This window comes from Paraphaeosphaeria sporulosa (genome assembly GCF_001642045.1).
Source record: "Paraphaeosphaeria sporulosa strain AP3s5-JAC2a unplaced genomic scaffold CC84scaffold_7, whole genome shotgun sequence".
NCBI classification, from domain to species: Eukaryota; Fungi; Ascomycota; class Dothideomycetes; order Pleosporales; family Didymosphaeriaceae; genus Paraphaeosphaeria; species Paraphaeosphaeria sporulosa.
Window position 1 is genome coordinate 2079480 of NW_017253366.1, and position 13092 is coordinate 2092571.

Here is a 13092-nt window from a genome sequence, read left to right on the forward strand (position 1 = left end):
CACAAAAACGACACCATACTTCCTAGCTGGTATGAGGTATAACGCTGACAAATACGTCAAAAGAGATCCGTCTCCAGAAAACAGCAGTCGAGTCCAAGAATCACGCCAAACTTTCTCACCTGGTATCGCGCTCCAAGCCACCCCAAGAGATCCTCCACGCGTCATTAAAAAACTGCCATGAGAAGCCATTCACCAACAACAATCTCAGTATCGGTACGTCACGGTACCCCGGTCTGTGATGGGCGAGACATCGCTTCCGTGGCGCTGATGCGGCTCCTCGGGAGTCTTTGGTCTGTTGCCGGCAGGGTAGTCACGAGCATACTCCTCTTCCTCTGTGAGATTGCTCTTCGCGGCTCCGTGCATCGTGATGTTGTTTGCAGCGCTCTCTTGTCGACCCAAGTACGAGGGTGTTTGCTGATACCCTTGACGGTACGGCGTGTAGCTGTTTGTAGGCGCACTCTCGCCGGTCGGACCTGGCGGCGGCCCGGCTGGGGCAGAATATGTATGATGGTCTGCAAATGGATCATCTTGGGCTTCCTGCGCCGTGTTGCTGTTACTGCGTGGCCGACCCGGACCTGCTTGCAATGCTGGTGGGAGCGGCAAGTCATCTGTCTTGTAGCTGGCCGGGTTGTTCGCCTTCGGCTCGTTGGACTCAAGCCCAAGGGGCGGCAGAATTGGTATCTCACTCTGTGGCGCTGATTGTTGCGCTGGCGGGGGACTATATGTGGTGGCCGGCGCGGGTGCGGGTGGCAGAGCACTGTAGTTATTGTTGTTGTAGGTGCTGCCCGGAACTGGTGGCGAAGGTGATGCTCCGATTGCGCGGCGGGCCTGCAGCACGGCACGTTGATGCTTGGATGCAGCCAGCGAGAGCTGCTCGTTCGTCTCGATCAGCGTGAGCATGGTATCGTCATCGGGTGGCGGGTTGTCGCAATTGATGTACGTCTGCACGCTTCGCTGCGCTGACGTGCAGCGCTCTGCAAACTCCTTCACAAGATCGTTCCCTAGCAGTTCATTTGCAGGGGTGGATTGCACGAGCTGTAGGAGGAGTTTGGCAGACGTCCTGGCCTCTTCGATGCGCGCGGCCAGTTCCACCGGGGCAGGGAGACCTCCGGCACGGTGCCCTGAATTGAATCCCTGTGGTAAGTTCGGGTCAGGCCATCGGGGGGCTTGCATTATACCTCCTCCGTTCCGAGGAACGTGTTTCGCAGCGTCTGCCATGAGCTTCTTCTCCTTTGCCCACATGGCAAACAGTGTGTTCAGGTTCGTATCATATGCCTTGTCCCTGTGTATCGAATCCAGCGTCTCCCTCAGGATCTGCGACACACTGGGGTCTCTTCCATTGCGCAGCAGGTGCTTGACCGTATCAGCGAACTGTTTGTCGAGGTTCTTCGTGAAGGAAGCGCCTGGGTTGTCGGCTAGGATCCTTATGAGCATCACGGCATTGTACTGCACATGCGGGCGGTCGTAGTTCTCTTTGGAGAGAAACTTGCGGATTTGGTTGGCGGCAGCCTGGGCCGCTTGGGGGCTGGCGACGGCCGACTCGACGATGGTGGGCAAGTGGAGGACTTCTTCGCCCTGTGCCTGTCAGCTCTGGCGTTGGATTGCTACCGCGATACACACCGAGTTTGCTGCGCCGGATTCGCAGAAGAGTCTCTGTTGTTGTGAGCGCAGTTCTCGCGGCGGCCTCGCATGCGACTCACCACCCCCCTTGCGGCATTCGCTTCGGGAGTGTCGACATTGTCCGCGACGGGCTCTTCGTTTGCTACACACAGCAGTCAGCCGGCGCGCTCGCGTACCGTCGATCCTGGCGAGCAAAATAGCATACAGTTGGTGCGCTTGATCAAGCTCGTGAAGCGCTTCTTGAGCACCATGGCAACAGCCTAGCGGGGCAGGACTCGAGGACGTCTGATCGAAGGGAGGGGCAGCGCGCGACCTTCAGACAGGCGTGAGACGTTCAAATGGCCGCTAGAGTAAAGGCTGCGCACTGCGTAGTCGTGCGACCGTGTGTTGGTATTTGGCGAAAGCTGTCGGATATGTACAATGTGGTACCCGTGTAGTGAATCCTCCAGCAACCACTACAAGTCCGTGCTCTACCTTCTTGCACAGCCTCACCGTCGCCTAGATTTTGAGAGCGCGACGTCAAAGGCCGCGTCGTCCAAATGCTTGGTGGCGCCGGCTGCTTCCCATCACTCGTGCCTCCAGCCTGGTTATCCGCTCCAAACACCTATGAGAATGGCTTGCCTACGCAGCGGGCTCTCAGGGTCCACTAACAGCAGCGTAGTCGGTGGTTAGTGCGACTCGGCCCAAGATCATCACCGCCGCACGCACGCGTCCACGGTTGACTTGACGCACAAGGCAAGTAGCACGTTGCGCAAATCGGCATTCTGCCGGATGCTGTCCGACGACCATGCAGGAGCAACGAGCATATCAGGAAATAGTACAGCAGAAACGACAAACTCCCGTGCTGCCTACCCCGTGCTACATCCAGAAAGAGCATGCACCTGCAGCCTGGTCTGCCCACCCTGGCACACATCATACCTCCCGTGTCAAGAGACGCGATTTGAAGTGACAAGCTTCGACGAGGCTCACGTGCTTGGCCATGCACCTGCGAGGACTATGAGGCACAGCCCTGGCGTCAGCTCCACCTCCCCACACGCCACACGTTGGCGATCAGCTGCACGTCTCAGCACTCGCGCATACGTCAGTCGTTGCTGCTCGCCCAACACGGCGCTTGCTACACGTTCCCACCTTGCCAAGTTTACTCTGGCGCCATGACAGAGTCCAGCTGCCTGCCTCGCATCTTGTGCAAAACCCTCCCCGCCCCTCCTGACCTGCACTCGCCTTAGACACCCATCACGCCCCCTCCTCGACGGTTCCATCAAAATGCAGAAAGATGCCGCCCCCGAAGTGCCTGCTGGCGATGTCACCACAAGACGATACCACGAAAGTGACGCAGAAAGAGAGTTTCGCATCCAGAGAGGCTTCCCAGAATTTGAAAAAGACATGCCGTCCTTAGGCGACAGATTCAAGTTCTCGCTCAAGGACAATTTGACGTCCTACCTTGGCTCCAAGAACCCGTTTTATGCGCCCGTGGACCCGCAGAAGGACTACGTGTGGCTGCTCGACAATACCGCCTACCAGAACAGACTGGGGAGGTGGAAGGCCGAATATGTCGCTTGTTATTTCGTCAAAAACAGCGGAAAGGACCTTTCCGCGGTCGTAGGCTGGGTTGCCGACAAGGTTGGGCTGGCCAAGGACGAGCAGGCCGAGGCCACCATCGAGAAGAGGATACAGCCTTTGCTGGACCAGATTTTACCGGCGCATTCCGTCACAGTCGACCTTCAGGGCATGGAGGTTCGTCTGGGCCCAAGCGGCCGCGACGGTATCAGTACCGACGAGATTGCCATTCCTGGGCACGGTTACAAGGATGGAGAGGTCATCACTTCAAAGGCTGTCAATGCTGACGCCACGCCAATCAACACTACCTTTGCCACTGCGAAAGGCTGGGCCATCATCAGCGACGTCGATGACACGATCAAGAAGACTCTGACCAGTTCACCGGTCGGTATCTTGAAGACAACCTTTGTAGACGACCCAGAGCCCATCCGAGGAATGCCAGAGCTATACAAGCATCTTATGCAGAAACTTGGTGAGTGCATGCGATGTTTGTATGCACTTGAACAAATACTAATCAAATCAGATACTCCACCAGTATGGTACTTGTCCGCCTCCCCTTACAACCTCTACCCCTTCCTGCGCCAATTCCGCGAAACCTACTTTCCCGCTGGTACCCTCGTTCTCCGCGACGCCTCGTGGATGAACCTCGCCGGCTTCCTAGCAAACCTCACCCAAGGCACAGAAGCCTACAAAGTCGACCGGATGGAGAAGATCTACGAGTGGTTCCCAAAGCGCAAGTTCATCTGCATCGGCGACAGCACCCAGAGCGACCCCGAAGCTTACGGCGAGATGTTCCGCAAGCATCCCAAGTGGATCGGCGCCATCTACATCCGAAAGGTGGTGGATGTTGCGGAGACGAATGAGAGCGAGAAGAACAAGCCGGAGCGGTTCGAGAAGGCCTTCAAAGACGTGCCGAGGGAGGCGTGGCATGTGTTTGAGGATCCGAGTGAGCTGTACGCCAAGGTGGACGCACTCGTTGCGGCGGCGAAGTGAGAAACTTCTCCCTCTTCGAAGGCACGGTCAGCAAAGCGCCGTTGGTGTCTCCATGTGTGTGAGCTTGCGGTCCTCTTTTTACGTTGTCGGTATACCCTAGCGCCTTACTAGTATTCATAGTCTTTATCACCAGCGATTGCAGGCATGGTCCAGTTCGGTATTGTATCAATGTCCTATCATAAGTCCAGTACTACGAATGTTCCTGTATTTTCCACACAACACTATGCCTCGCCTCGACATGCCTGTCGAGATTTGACGCGCCCCGCCAAAGTTCAAACACCCTGCCTCGGATTCCGCGCTGAAACGCGTTCCGTCGTCAATCACACAACCCTGCCCCATCCAAGCTGCCACCTCAAAATGTTCAACTTTTGGGCATCCACAACTTCCGCTGGCAGCAAATGTCAAGATCCATCCCCGTCCCAACAATACACGTGCACAGCCCATCTCTTGTATCGACCACCACCCCACGCACGATGCAAGATCGAGAAAGCCTCCTTACGAGCGACACCGACCACGAGAAACACTGGCAATCCGCAGAATTTGAAGACGCCCGGCCGTCAAGCAAGAAACATGCGATACTGGCGGCGCTCAAAGACTACTTTTACCTGATGGCGACGGGCCTGCTCCTGCTCATCATCACGCTCCAACTCGCCATCTGGCGCACCGTCTCCCCTCCCACATGCGCTACACAAGTCGGCTCCTCGTACAGAGACCTGGCGCCAGAGTTTCCAGTGGAGGTGATACAGTGGGCCGCAGATGCCTCCTTCGTGCCCCTCACCGCGTCTGCATTTCTCCAACCCCGCGTGCAAGCACAGTGGGAAACCCTGTTCCCGCCCTCGGCCAACGCAGCCTTCCCCGCCGACGGCCTGGTGTACAATTCGACCAGCGTAACGCACCAGCTGCACTGCGTGTACATCATGGGCAAGATCTTCTCGTCGGTCGTGACGGGGGTGGCGGCGGAGGATATGCCCGAGCCCGGCGACTACGAGGCGCATTTCTTGCACTGTGTGGATTACATGCGGCAGGCGGCCATGTGTGCGGGGGATGTGGCCATTGAGCCGAGGGGGGAGAGGGAGGGGGAGAGGGGCGCGGTCAGCCTGGAGAATGCGTTCAATGGAAAACATGTGTGCAAGGCATATGGCAGCGTAAGGGAGTATTTGGAGCAGGAGCTGAGGGCGGGGAGGAGGGATATCCTGCCGTTGGATGATTAGGGCAACGCCGGAAGCAATGTGCTTGGTCTGACTTCATGTACTCATTACAAATCTATTCGTGATTCTGTTCTGTTCTATTTTACTTTTCCTCTAGCCCGTAGAAAGCATCGTCTAGACAATGACCTTGTGCGGCGCGTCCTTCTCCTCGGGCTCGCCGAAGATGTTGACGGGCCACCTGGGCTTGTTGGCGATGTACGGGATGTTGAAGCGGCGCGGCGACTTCTTGCCAATCTCCTCGACCTTTTCAAAGTCCTCTTTGGACAGCTCAATCTCCTTGAAGTTCTCCTGGATGCGCGATGCGGTGACGGACTTGGGAATGACCGAGTGGCCGCCGACCTGCGCCCACGCGAGGATGACCTGTGCGGGGGTCGCCTTGTTGGCTTCGGCAATGGCCTTGATGGTGTCGTGCTGGACGAGAAGGGGCTCGCCGATCATGTTGTTACCGAAGGCCTGGTGGGGTTAATTCACTGCGAGCTGCTGGAAGGTTTGGTGTAGGAGGATGCTTACAGAGTACTCGGTGACGTGGATGCCCTTCTCCGCGCAGTACTTGATGAGCTCTGGCTGGAGGAGACGCGGGTGGCGCTCGATTTGGTTGGCAGCGGGGGTAACACCAGTGGCGTCAATGAGCGCTTGGAGGTGCTCCTTGGTGTGGTTTGAGACACCGACGGCGCGAGCCTTCTCCTTGGGCAATTTGGTCATCGCCTTCCAGGTGTCGACGATGGAGATGTCGTCGAGCATCTTGACGTCGCCATCAGGGTGGTCAGACTTGTCCTGCAGGGGGAACAGGTTCTGGTTGACGTCGCCGCGCTCGTCGAAGGCAACGGGGAAGTGGACAAGGTAGAGGTCTAGGTAGTCGAGGCCGAGCTCAGCCAGGCAGTCGTCGAGCGCTGCGGCAACGTGCTCGGGGCGGTGCTGGGAGTTCCAGAGCTTGGAAACAAGGAAGAGGTCCTCGCGCTTGATGCCGAGCTCGCTGAACGCCCGCTTGAGAGCATTCGCAATCTCCTTCTGGTTGCCGTAGACCTTGGCGAAATCAATGTGCTTGTAGCCCGCCTTGAGGGCCTCGTAGACGGCAGCCTCGACCTGACCGGGCTCTGCTTGCCATGTTCCAAAGCCCAATGTACTGTGGGTCATCATCAGTAAAATAGTTGCTGGAGGGCTTCTCTTGAGTACTCACGGGATGGAGGCACCAGTGTTGAGCTTTGCAGTTTTTCCGAGAGACATGTTGATGGAAGTGAATGCAAGTGTGCGGGTTTGTGGAATTGAAAGGACTGACAAAATTTGTGGGCGATGAAGTAGCTACTGAGGCACTGACGCGGGGCGAAGTTGGAGGGGTTGGCTGGTGGGGTTTTGGCGCGTTTTCTCCATCGAGAACTCCATCCGCTCCGCGGGTCCACTTTTTCGCGCGTAGCTGCGGCTCTTAGACGTCATCGATTGGTGTATCGACCGTTCAAGCCCGCGGCAGTGGTTATGGCCACCATGAACCGGGAAAAACCTCGGCTTTGAGGCTCAAAAGCTCGGCGCGCCGCTGCTTGGTTGGCGGGACAATCTGCACAGGGCTGCTGGCAAGGCGCTTGAAGTGCCTGCTAAAAGTGCCAGCTCGAGGTGTTTAACCGTCCTCGTCCAAAGTTCTCCTACATCGCACTTTTTTCGGCGAAATCAACTCGATGCGAACTGCTCGATGAAACACAACGGCTAGACCCGTTCTACACAGATAAATATGTGTGAACTCATCCAATTCAAGCGAAAGTTCTAGCATAGATCTCACCACGTCTCCAACTTTAAGCGGCCCAATTGCGGTGTGGAGAATACAGGATATCTAAGATCATGCTTGATCTTCCACAGTTACATAGGTGCCTCTTATCCGCTTGATGTTCGAAGATTTCAGGGTGCTGTGAATACAGCCAATTCTATTTTTGCACACCCGATCATCTTTCAAAGCAGCATTCACTTCCGGTCTGAATTGCCCCCTAGAAATAAACCAACGTCATACGCTCAACAAATCTATGTTGACCTCTCCCACCGGTAATATGAGTTATTCACAGGCCGAAAAGAAATCTCTGATTTGGGTTCAAGTCGCCGGATACATGAGACTATCCTATCTCAAAACTCTGTCAGTGTAAGATGGAGGTGGACTCATTATCATTCAAGGTTACCCCGATACAAGCTGTTACTGTAGGTGACCGGTCACACTCTGTTTGGAAGCCCCTTTAATAAATCATTCGACGCTGCAGATTCCCGACATTAGTCCTCAAAGAGTCTGCCGTTTGCGTCAACTTCGTGGTCATCATGCATGGTGCAAGATCTTCGATCGATATCTTGCGGCGATGCTGAGGAATGTTGCTCCATGTTTTAGACATCTATGTGCTGGCTGATTCACTAAAGAGTCATACTTCTGAGTAATCCATGTGCTAATAGAAATCTTAGTGTTGCCAGAGATTGGAGCCAGAAGAAAAGCCACGAGGATCAGATGATGGAAAATGCCTTCACGAGGGAGGAAGCTGCGTAAAATCAGTCAGCGAGCAGTAGCTTTTGCCACATTGCTCATACGCTGCAATTTGCCAAGTGTGAACAGCACTTCGTGTACAAGCAAGTCACAGTAGGAAATCCATACATAAAATGAGGCCACTCGATCATATTGTCAACATACATGCATGACGGTCTCTGCCTACGAACCCCTCTTCCTGGAAATGTGCGACACGCCACGCCGCGCCGCGGAGCCCATGCGGATGCACGTGCACACGTGCACACGCGAACGAGCGCGTGCCGCCATCGAAGGCATCAACGCGCTGACCACCCCTTCATCCGAAACCCAGACCGATGACTCCTCCACCATACGCCTGCCTCCTTTCCCCGCCCACTAGATATCCTCCAGGCAGCGACGCTCAAACCAAGACGCCATCTCACGAGCAAGGTATAGCTCAAGCGAGAACACTGCGTCAGGCGTGCATCTAGCCGCCCTCCCCTTTCATACACCATCTGTGCATGACTACTGTGCTGCTCCAATCCTCCGCATAGGCGCAAAACCAGAGTCCTAGGGCCGAGCGTTGTGAGACCAATCCAGCAAGACCCCTACCAACCGAGCCCAGCTGGGTGGCCTGCCTTCATTGCTGCGAGTCCGAGCTCGATGGTGTGCCCACGCCTCTAGCTGGTGGCAGAACCGATCGGTATGAGAAAAGAAAGATGAATGAAGTAATAGGGTATCTTGGGTAGGTCGAACCAGGACATCTGCGTCGGAAAGGATGTGCATTGCTGGCTGGGGAAGGCTTATATTGCTATTCTGCTTCGAGATGTTGAATGGAGCTTAGAAGGAAACACGTAAAGATAGGTGATTCCATCGCGAAGTTTGAGCCTGCGTTGCCGCACATCGAAGCAGGGCGCGGGGATGAGTGGAGAATGTAGCGTGGAGCAAACGCGGCGTCACGGGTCTTCGAAGTCGGTCATGCCATCAAAGAGATCGGTCACAACCTTGAGCATAGGCTCAAGGAGACTGTTATCATCGCCAGCCTCCCCTCCGAAAAATCTGACCCGCTGGGCCTCCAAGGCTTGCTCTCTCGTGGATTCGTAATAGAGGCGGCGATCCTGCCATGCTGCGTACGTTTGATGCCAGTGGTTTGCGGACGTAGTCGCGATGGGAACATGGGTATTCTGCGGCTGCGAAACGGAACTCGTGGTACTCGTAAAAGATGAACTGGTATCGGTAGAAAGAGTTCGAATATGATTTGAATTTGATTTATTACCGTCGCGGTGACGGGGACGGCTCCTTGTTCGCTTCCTGTTGTGACGCTTGCTCATATTGATAGGAAGATCTTCGGCGACGAACAGGACGAAAAGGAAAATGGCGACGACCGCGAGGGATGAAAGTGATGATCGGAAAATGCAGGAACGGAACCGGAAAAAATCCTACCAAGACATTTATACATAACCTATCCATATGCCACATCACGCCCTAGTCACCCAGTCAGGAGGCGGAGTGACTCAAAGATGGTGTGAGAACGCAAAGTGGATCAGTCGACCCGTGCTCGCTGCTGACTGGCCAGGCGTGACTCCTTACACCGCCAAGCAGCCTCGTGCCGCGGTGAGGTGGCGAAGCCGATATCGCTGTTGGGCTTTCGCGAGCCTCGCGGACTCATTTCGCCCAACAAAAATGGACACATCATCCATCTCTTCTCGAATTCCTCCTTTGCTCTGCATTGCGACATGCAAAACGTACGCCACATGCGCGGCGCCCTTCGCGTAGTGTGGCTTTGCGGGCGCGGCGCCTAGAAGAGAGGATTGCAAATTGCACAAGTGGCTGTGCTCGAGGTCACTCGTCCTTTATCAACGTGAGGTGTGGCAGACATACTCGGAATGACCAGGACATTAAGCACAGGGCAGATCCAGTACGAACATGGCCGATCAAAAACGAATTTCCAAGGGCGCATTCGAACCGGTCCGCAGTCACAAGGCGTTTCCGTATGAGATCGCGATGTCCGATGTGAAAATTATACTGTATCCTTTCAAAGTCGCATTCGGCGCCTCGTGCCTCTTCAGAGGCCTGGGAGATGTTGACATCATGGCCGGTGCCTAACGAGATGACTATCGAAACGCATTAGCTGCTGGCAAAGCCCGCGTGCCTAACGTTTCCAGTTCATATTCTTCTCAGTTCGTCGCGCATAAAGGGCGCATAGGCCCAATGTTGCCTACCATACGATCGATAAGCGGATTGAACATCATACCGATAGTCCAAGGGTAGGAGGCCTCTGCCTAGGCCGCACTGACCGGGTTGGTACGAGGTGCACACGAGGTGCAAATGTCTATAGTATGGAAGCATGTTGATCTTGGAGAATTGGAACAGTCCTGCCTGAGGATTCTAGGATCAAAAGTAAGCCTACGACGGCCCCATATCGGCGCTTTTTACTCCCGGTACGCCGACCTAGGGCTACGTAGTAAGCTACCGGCTCTCCACCATGTCTTTCACCGACGGCAGGAACAGAAGCCGTTCCCAACCACTCGTATCGTACCAGCTCCCCTCTTGACGCGTAACCCCCATATCATAACGGGATCTGATGTCACTTGCGTCAGAGCCGTTTGTTTAAATTGTATGCCAACCTCTCGAATCTTGCTTGGCTGTATTCCAGATAGGCAGTGCCTTGGTATAAGTAGGGTAGCTGCGCTGTCACTTGTTTTCTTTGCTTCACCCACTTCCTGTTCTAGATCTGTCAGCAAAGAATTGAGAATGTCCGTAACAAGATCAGCATTCGTGCTTAGCTTTGGTAGGTAGATCTGATGAAGATACTTCCAACACAAAATTACTCACAATGATAGCATTGCTTACGCATGGTCAATACGGCCCTGGCGGTCAATATGGACCTGACGGTAGTAACGAAGGCTATTCTAGCGCTTTCAACGGAGGGGGGAGCAGTTCCTCTAACAACGGTGGCTTCATTTCAGGTAATGGAATTTTGGGAGGAAATACTGCACTGTAAGCGATGTCTCCAATTATTTCTGTCGTGACAATACTAATTTGACTTTTATGTTCAGTATCGCACATGGCGTCCTCGCGTCGTTCGCATTCGTAATCCTCTTTCCCACGGGTTCGATACTCATTCGGTTGGCGTCTTTCAAGGGCGTTTGGCTTGTCCACGGCCTCTTTCAAATCTTCGCATATCTCGTGTACATCGCAGCCTTCGCCTTAGGAGTCTGGATGACGCAACAAGCCCCCGCACAAGCCAACCTCATCGGGCGATACCATCCGATCATTGGCATAGTGCTCTTTGTCGTCTTGTTCATTCAGCCAGTTCTCGGCTTGATCCACCACTTCCGATATAAGAAAGTCGGACGCCGCACTTTCTGGTCGTACGGACATCTCTGGCTGGGACGACTACTCATTCCACTAGGAATGATCAATGGCGGACTCGGTCTGTTGCTGGCAACTGAAACTGGCTACGGTCGGCCGACGACTGGCCAGATTATCCCTTATGGTGTAGTCGCAGGTATCACGTCGTTATTATGGCTGAAAGCCGCCATTGTTGGGGAACGAAGGAGGACTAAAGCGCAGGAGGTGCCAGTGGGAGTATACAAGGAGCAGTACGCTTGAAGGCCACGTTGAGGATCAGGAACGTTTAGTGTCTGCGAGTATTTGGACCGCAGGTGCATCCGGCAACGGTCGTGATATTCTCTGTGAACCTTTGGAATTGTCGCTGGTGACAATAGATCTGGATAACCGCACATTGAGGGTCCGGGAGACTTCCTGTCACGCGGGAGGAACCCTTGGGGAAACGGATATTGGGAAGCACCACGAGGCATGCCGTGCCTACGAGCAAAACGGAAGGCACGACGGAAGATGACAAAACAGCCTCGGCCGCTCTGCACTCTTCCTATTTTGGACCCCGCTGCGGTGGGAGCAAGCACTGTCCGAGTGCAGATATGTGAATCCTACGTATATATCGAATGTAATCACTATCTTACCACAGGTAGAGATAGCCAGTCTTCGCAATTGTACACACTCGGCAGACCCTACTCAACGCTTATCGTCCCCTTAGTGGCACGTAGATATTGCTCGGGTGTTTATTCGCTCCTATCAAGCCTGGGGGCCGTGTTTCCGCGCGGAGGGGACTAACCGTCACTAACAATCAATATGCATGCCTCTGCCGTTAGCTGCCCTACCGCAAAGGGTGTGCCCGAGGTCGATCGTTCGGAGGGCGTTCGGAACAAAGGAGATGTGCAAGGTACACTCCCGTAGAAATGCAATCCAGCTTGCATCGGGCAACGGCTTAGTGGGGTTGCGATGACTGACGGCGGGCCGCAGAAACCTGGAGGGGGCAAAAAACGTGCACCCCGGTTATACTTGCAGTTGAAGACGTTTGAGGGTTTGCATCGGCTCTACGAGACTTTGAACATCAATGGGATCTGGAGCGTTGAGATCGGTCGATAGACGAAACACAATGCTTCCAGAACCCTCAGCCCTGCAACCACAACCTCAAAAGCTTTCGTCGCGCAGGCAAGGCTGATGAACAAGTGTAAGCGAGTGGAGTAGACTAGCCGTGATTTGGCTGCTGCTGGGGTCTGAGACCCACCTTTCTTACACTATTAATAGGAATAAGCAGTGGGCTGAACTGTTCTCGCTCTGGTGGAGAAGGGCTTTCACCAGAGAATTGGAGTGCTCAAACGGAATGCGGACAGGCATGGGTCCTGAGGCTACATGCGCGAACGGATCGAGGCTGACTGCTTAGAGGGCATGAACTTGCACAAGCAATGTCTACCCGCTTAGCGTTTGTTCGCTTGCATGTAAGGCTAGCGAGGCTCCGTTGCGTCACCTCGCACTGCTTGGATGCGCATGGCAATGATGGATACTGTTTAGTACAGATGTTGGTGAGGCTGCCGCGCGCCCGTGTTCTCGAGGCTGCAGTGGTTCACCGTGCTCCGCGCTGGGCGTGAGCATTCCAGATCTCATGGCACGGCAATATCGCAGGCTCCATGGTCCGCACGTAACGCGCATAGTGTAGCACTGCCACCGCCGGGCTCCATGCACACATGCGGTAGACTGCCGGGCGTCCACTGGCGTGCGGCTCGCTGTCCTCAATTTGCTGCAGGCGTGCACGTACGGCTGATAGCACCGGGGTCCAGCTTTAGGGTGCCCGCGGCGCTTTTACATGGAGCTCGCGCTCCAGCAGAGTAATGCTGGCTTGACCAGCTGGGAGAACATCGCGCATGGTGCTGTTCAGTCGCGCCC

At 54.8% G+C, this 13092-nt stretch overlaps 6 protein-coding genes across 6 annotated transcripts; 3 read left to right on the forward strand and 3 right to left on the reverse strand.

Moving 5' to 3' along the window:
* Nucleotides 1–8: 8 nt before the first annotated feature.
* CC84DRAFT_1166288 (uncharacterized protein) lies at nt 9–2046 on the reverse strand. Its single transcript, XM_018178923.1, has 4 exons — nt 1826–2046; nt 1701–1762; nt 1621–1653; nt 9–1575 (listed from the first exon to the last, which is right to left on the reverse strand). The coding sequence occupies exons 1-4, from the start codon at nt 1869–1871 to the stop codon at nt 205–207; spliced, it is 1512 nt and encodes a 503-aa protein (XP_018034548.1). The 5' UTR covers nt 1872–2046; the 3' UTR covers nt 9–204.
* Nucleotides 2047–2883: 837 nt separating this feature from the next.
* On the forward strand, nt 2884–4170 carry CC84DRAFT_1188632 (actin filament organization protein-like protein App1-like protein; the record flags this gene model as incomplete). Its single annotated transcript, XM_018180998.1, has 2 exons — nt 2884–3649; nt 3701–4170. The coding sequence occupies 2 exons, from the start codon at nt 2884–2886 to the stop codon at nt 4168–4170; spliced, it is 1236 nt and encodes a 411-aa protein (XP_018034549.1).
* A 608-nt stretch (nt 4171–4778) lies between these two features.
* On the forward strand, nt 4779–5381 carry CC84DRAFT_1095450 (uncharacterized protein; the record flags this gene model as incomplete). Its single annotated transcript, XM_018174616.1, has 1 exon — nt 4779–5381. The coding sequence occupies one exon, from the start codon at nt 4779–4781 to the stop codon at nt 5379–5381; it is 603 nt and encodes a 200-aa protein (XP_018034550.1).
* Nucleotides 5382–5492: 111 nt separating this feature from the next.
* Nucleotides 5493–6602, reverse strand: CC84DRAFT_1096179 (aldehyde reductase-like protein; the record flags this gene model as incomplete). Its single annotated transcript, XM_018174656.1, has 3 exons — nt 5493–5831; nt 5889–6501; nt 6556–6602. 3 exons carry the CDS (start codon nt 6600–6602, stop codon nt 5493–5495), a joined length of 999 nt encoding a protein of 332 aa, XP_018034551.1.
* Nucleotides 6603–8520: 1918 nt separating this feature from the next.
* CC84DRAFT_891976 (uncharacterized protein) lies at nt 8521–9646 on the reverse strand. Its single transcript, XM_018187810.1, has one exon. It carries the CDS (start codon nt 9171–9173, stop codon nt 8799–8801), a length of 375 nt encoding a protein of 124 aa, XP_018034552.1. The 5' UTR covers nt 9174–9646; the 3' UTR covers nt 8521–8798.
* Nucleotides 9647–10596: 950 nt separating this feature from the next.
* CC84DRAFT_1207354 (uncharacterized protein) lies at nt 10597–11457 on the forward strand (the record flags this gene model as incomplete). The annotated part of the gene is made up of 3 exons (XM_018182094.1): nt 10597–10633; nt 10686–10842; nt 10902–11457. 3 exons carry the CDS (start codon nt 10597–10599, stop codon nt 11455–11457), a joined length of 750 nt encoding a protein of 249 aa, XP_018034553.1.
* Between the last annotated feature and the right edge of the window lie 1635 nt (nt 11458–13092).

What these genes read in the sequence shown, in the direction of transcription:
- CC84DRAFT_1166288 (XM_018178923.1), bottom strand. Translation starts at nt 1,871, where the DNA reads ATGGTGCTCAAGAAGCGCTTCACGAGCTTGATCAAGCGCACCAACT. An exon ending in CGAATGCCGCAAGGGGGGTG is followed by an intron (nt 1,654 to 1,700) that starts GTGAGTCGCATG and finishes TCACAACAACAG; the next exon opens with AGACTCTTCTGCGAATCCGG. An exon ending in AATCCGGCGCAGCAAACTCG is followed by an intron (nt 1,576 to 1,620) that starts GTGTGTATCGCG and finishes TGACAGGCACAG; the next exon opens with GGCGAAGAAGTCCTCCACTT.
- CC84DRAFT_891976 (XM_018187810.1), bottom strand. Translation starts at nt 9,173, where the DNA reads ATGAGCAAGCGTCACAACAGGAAGCGAACAAGGAGCCGTCCCCGTCAC.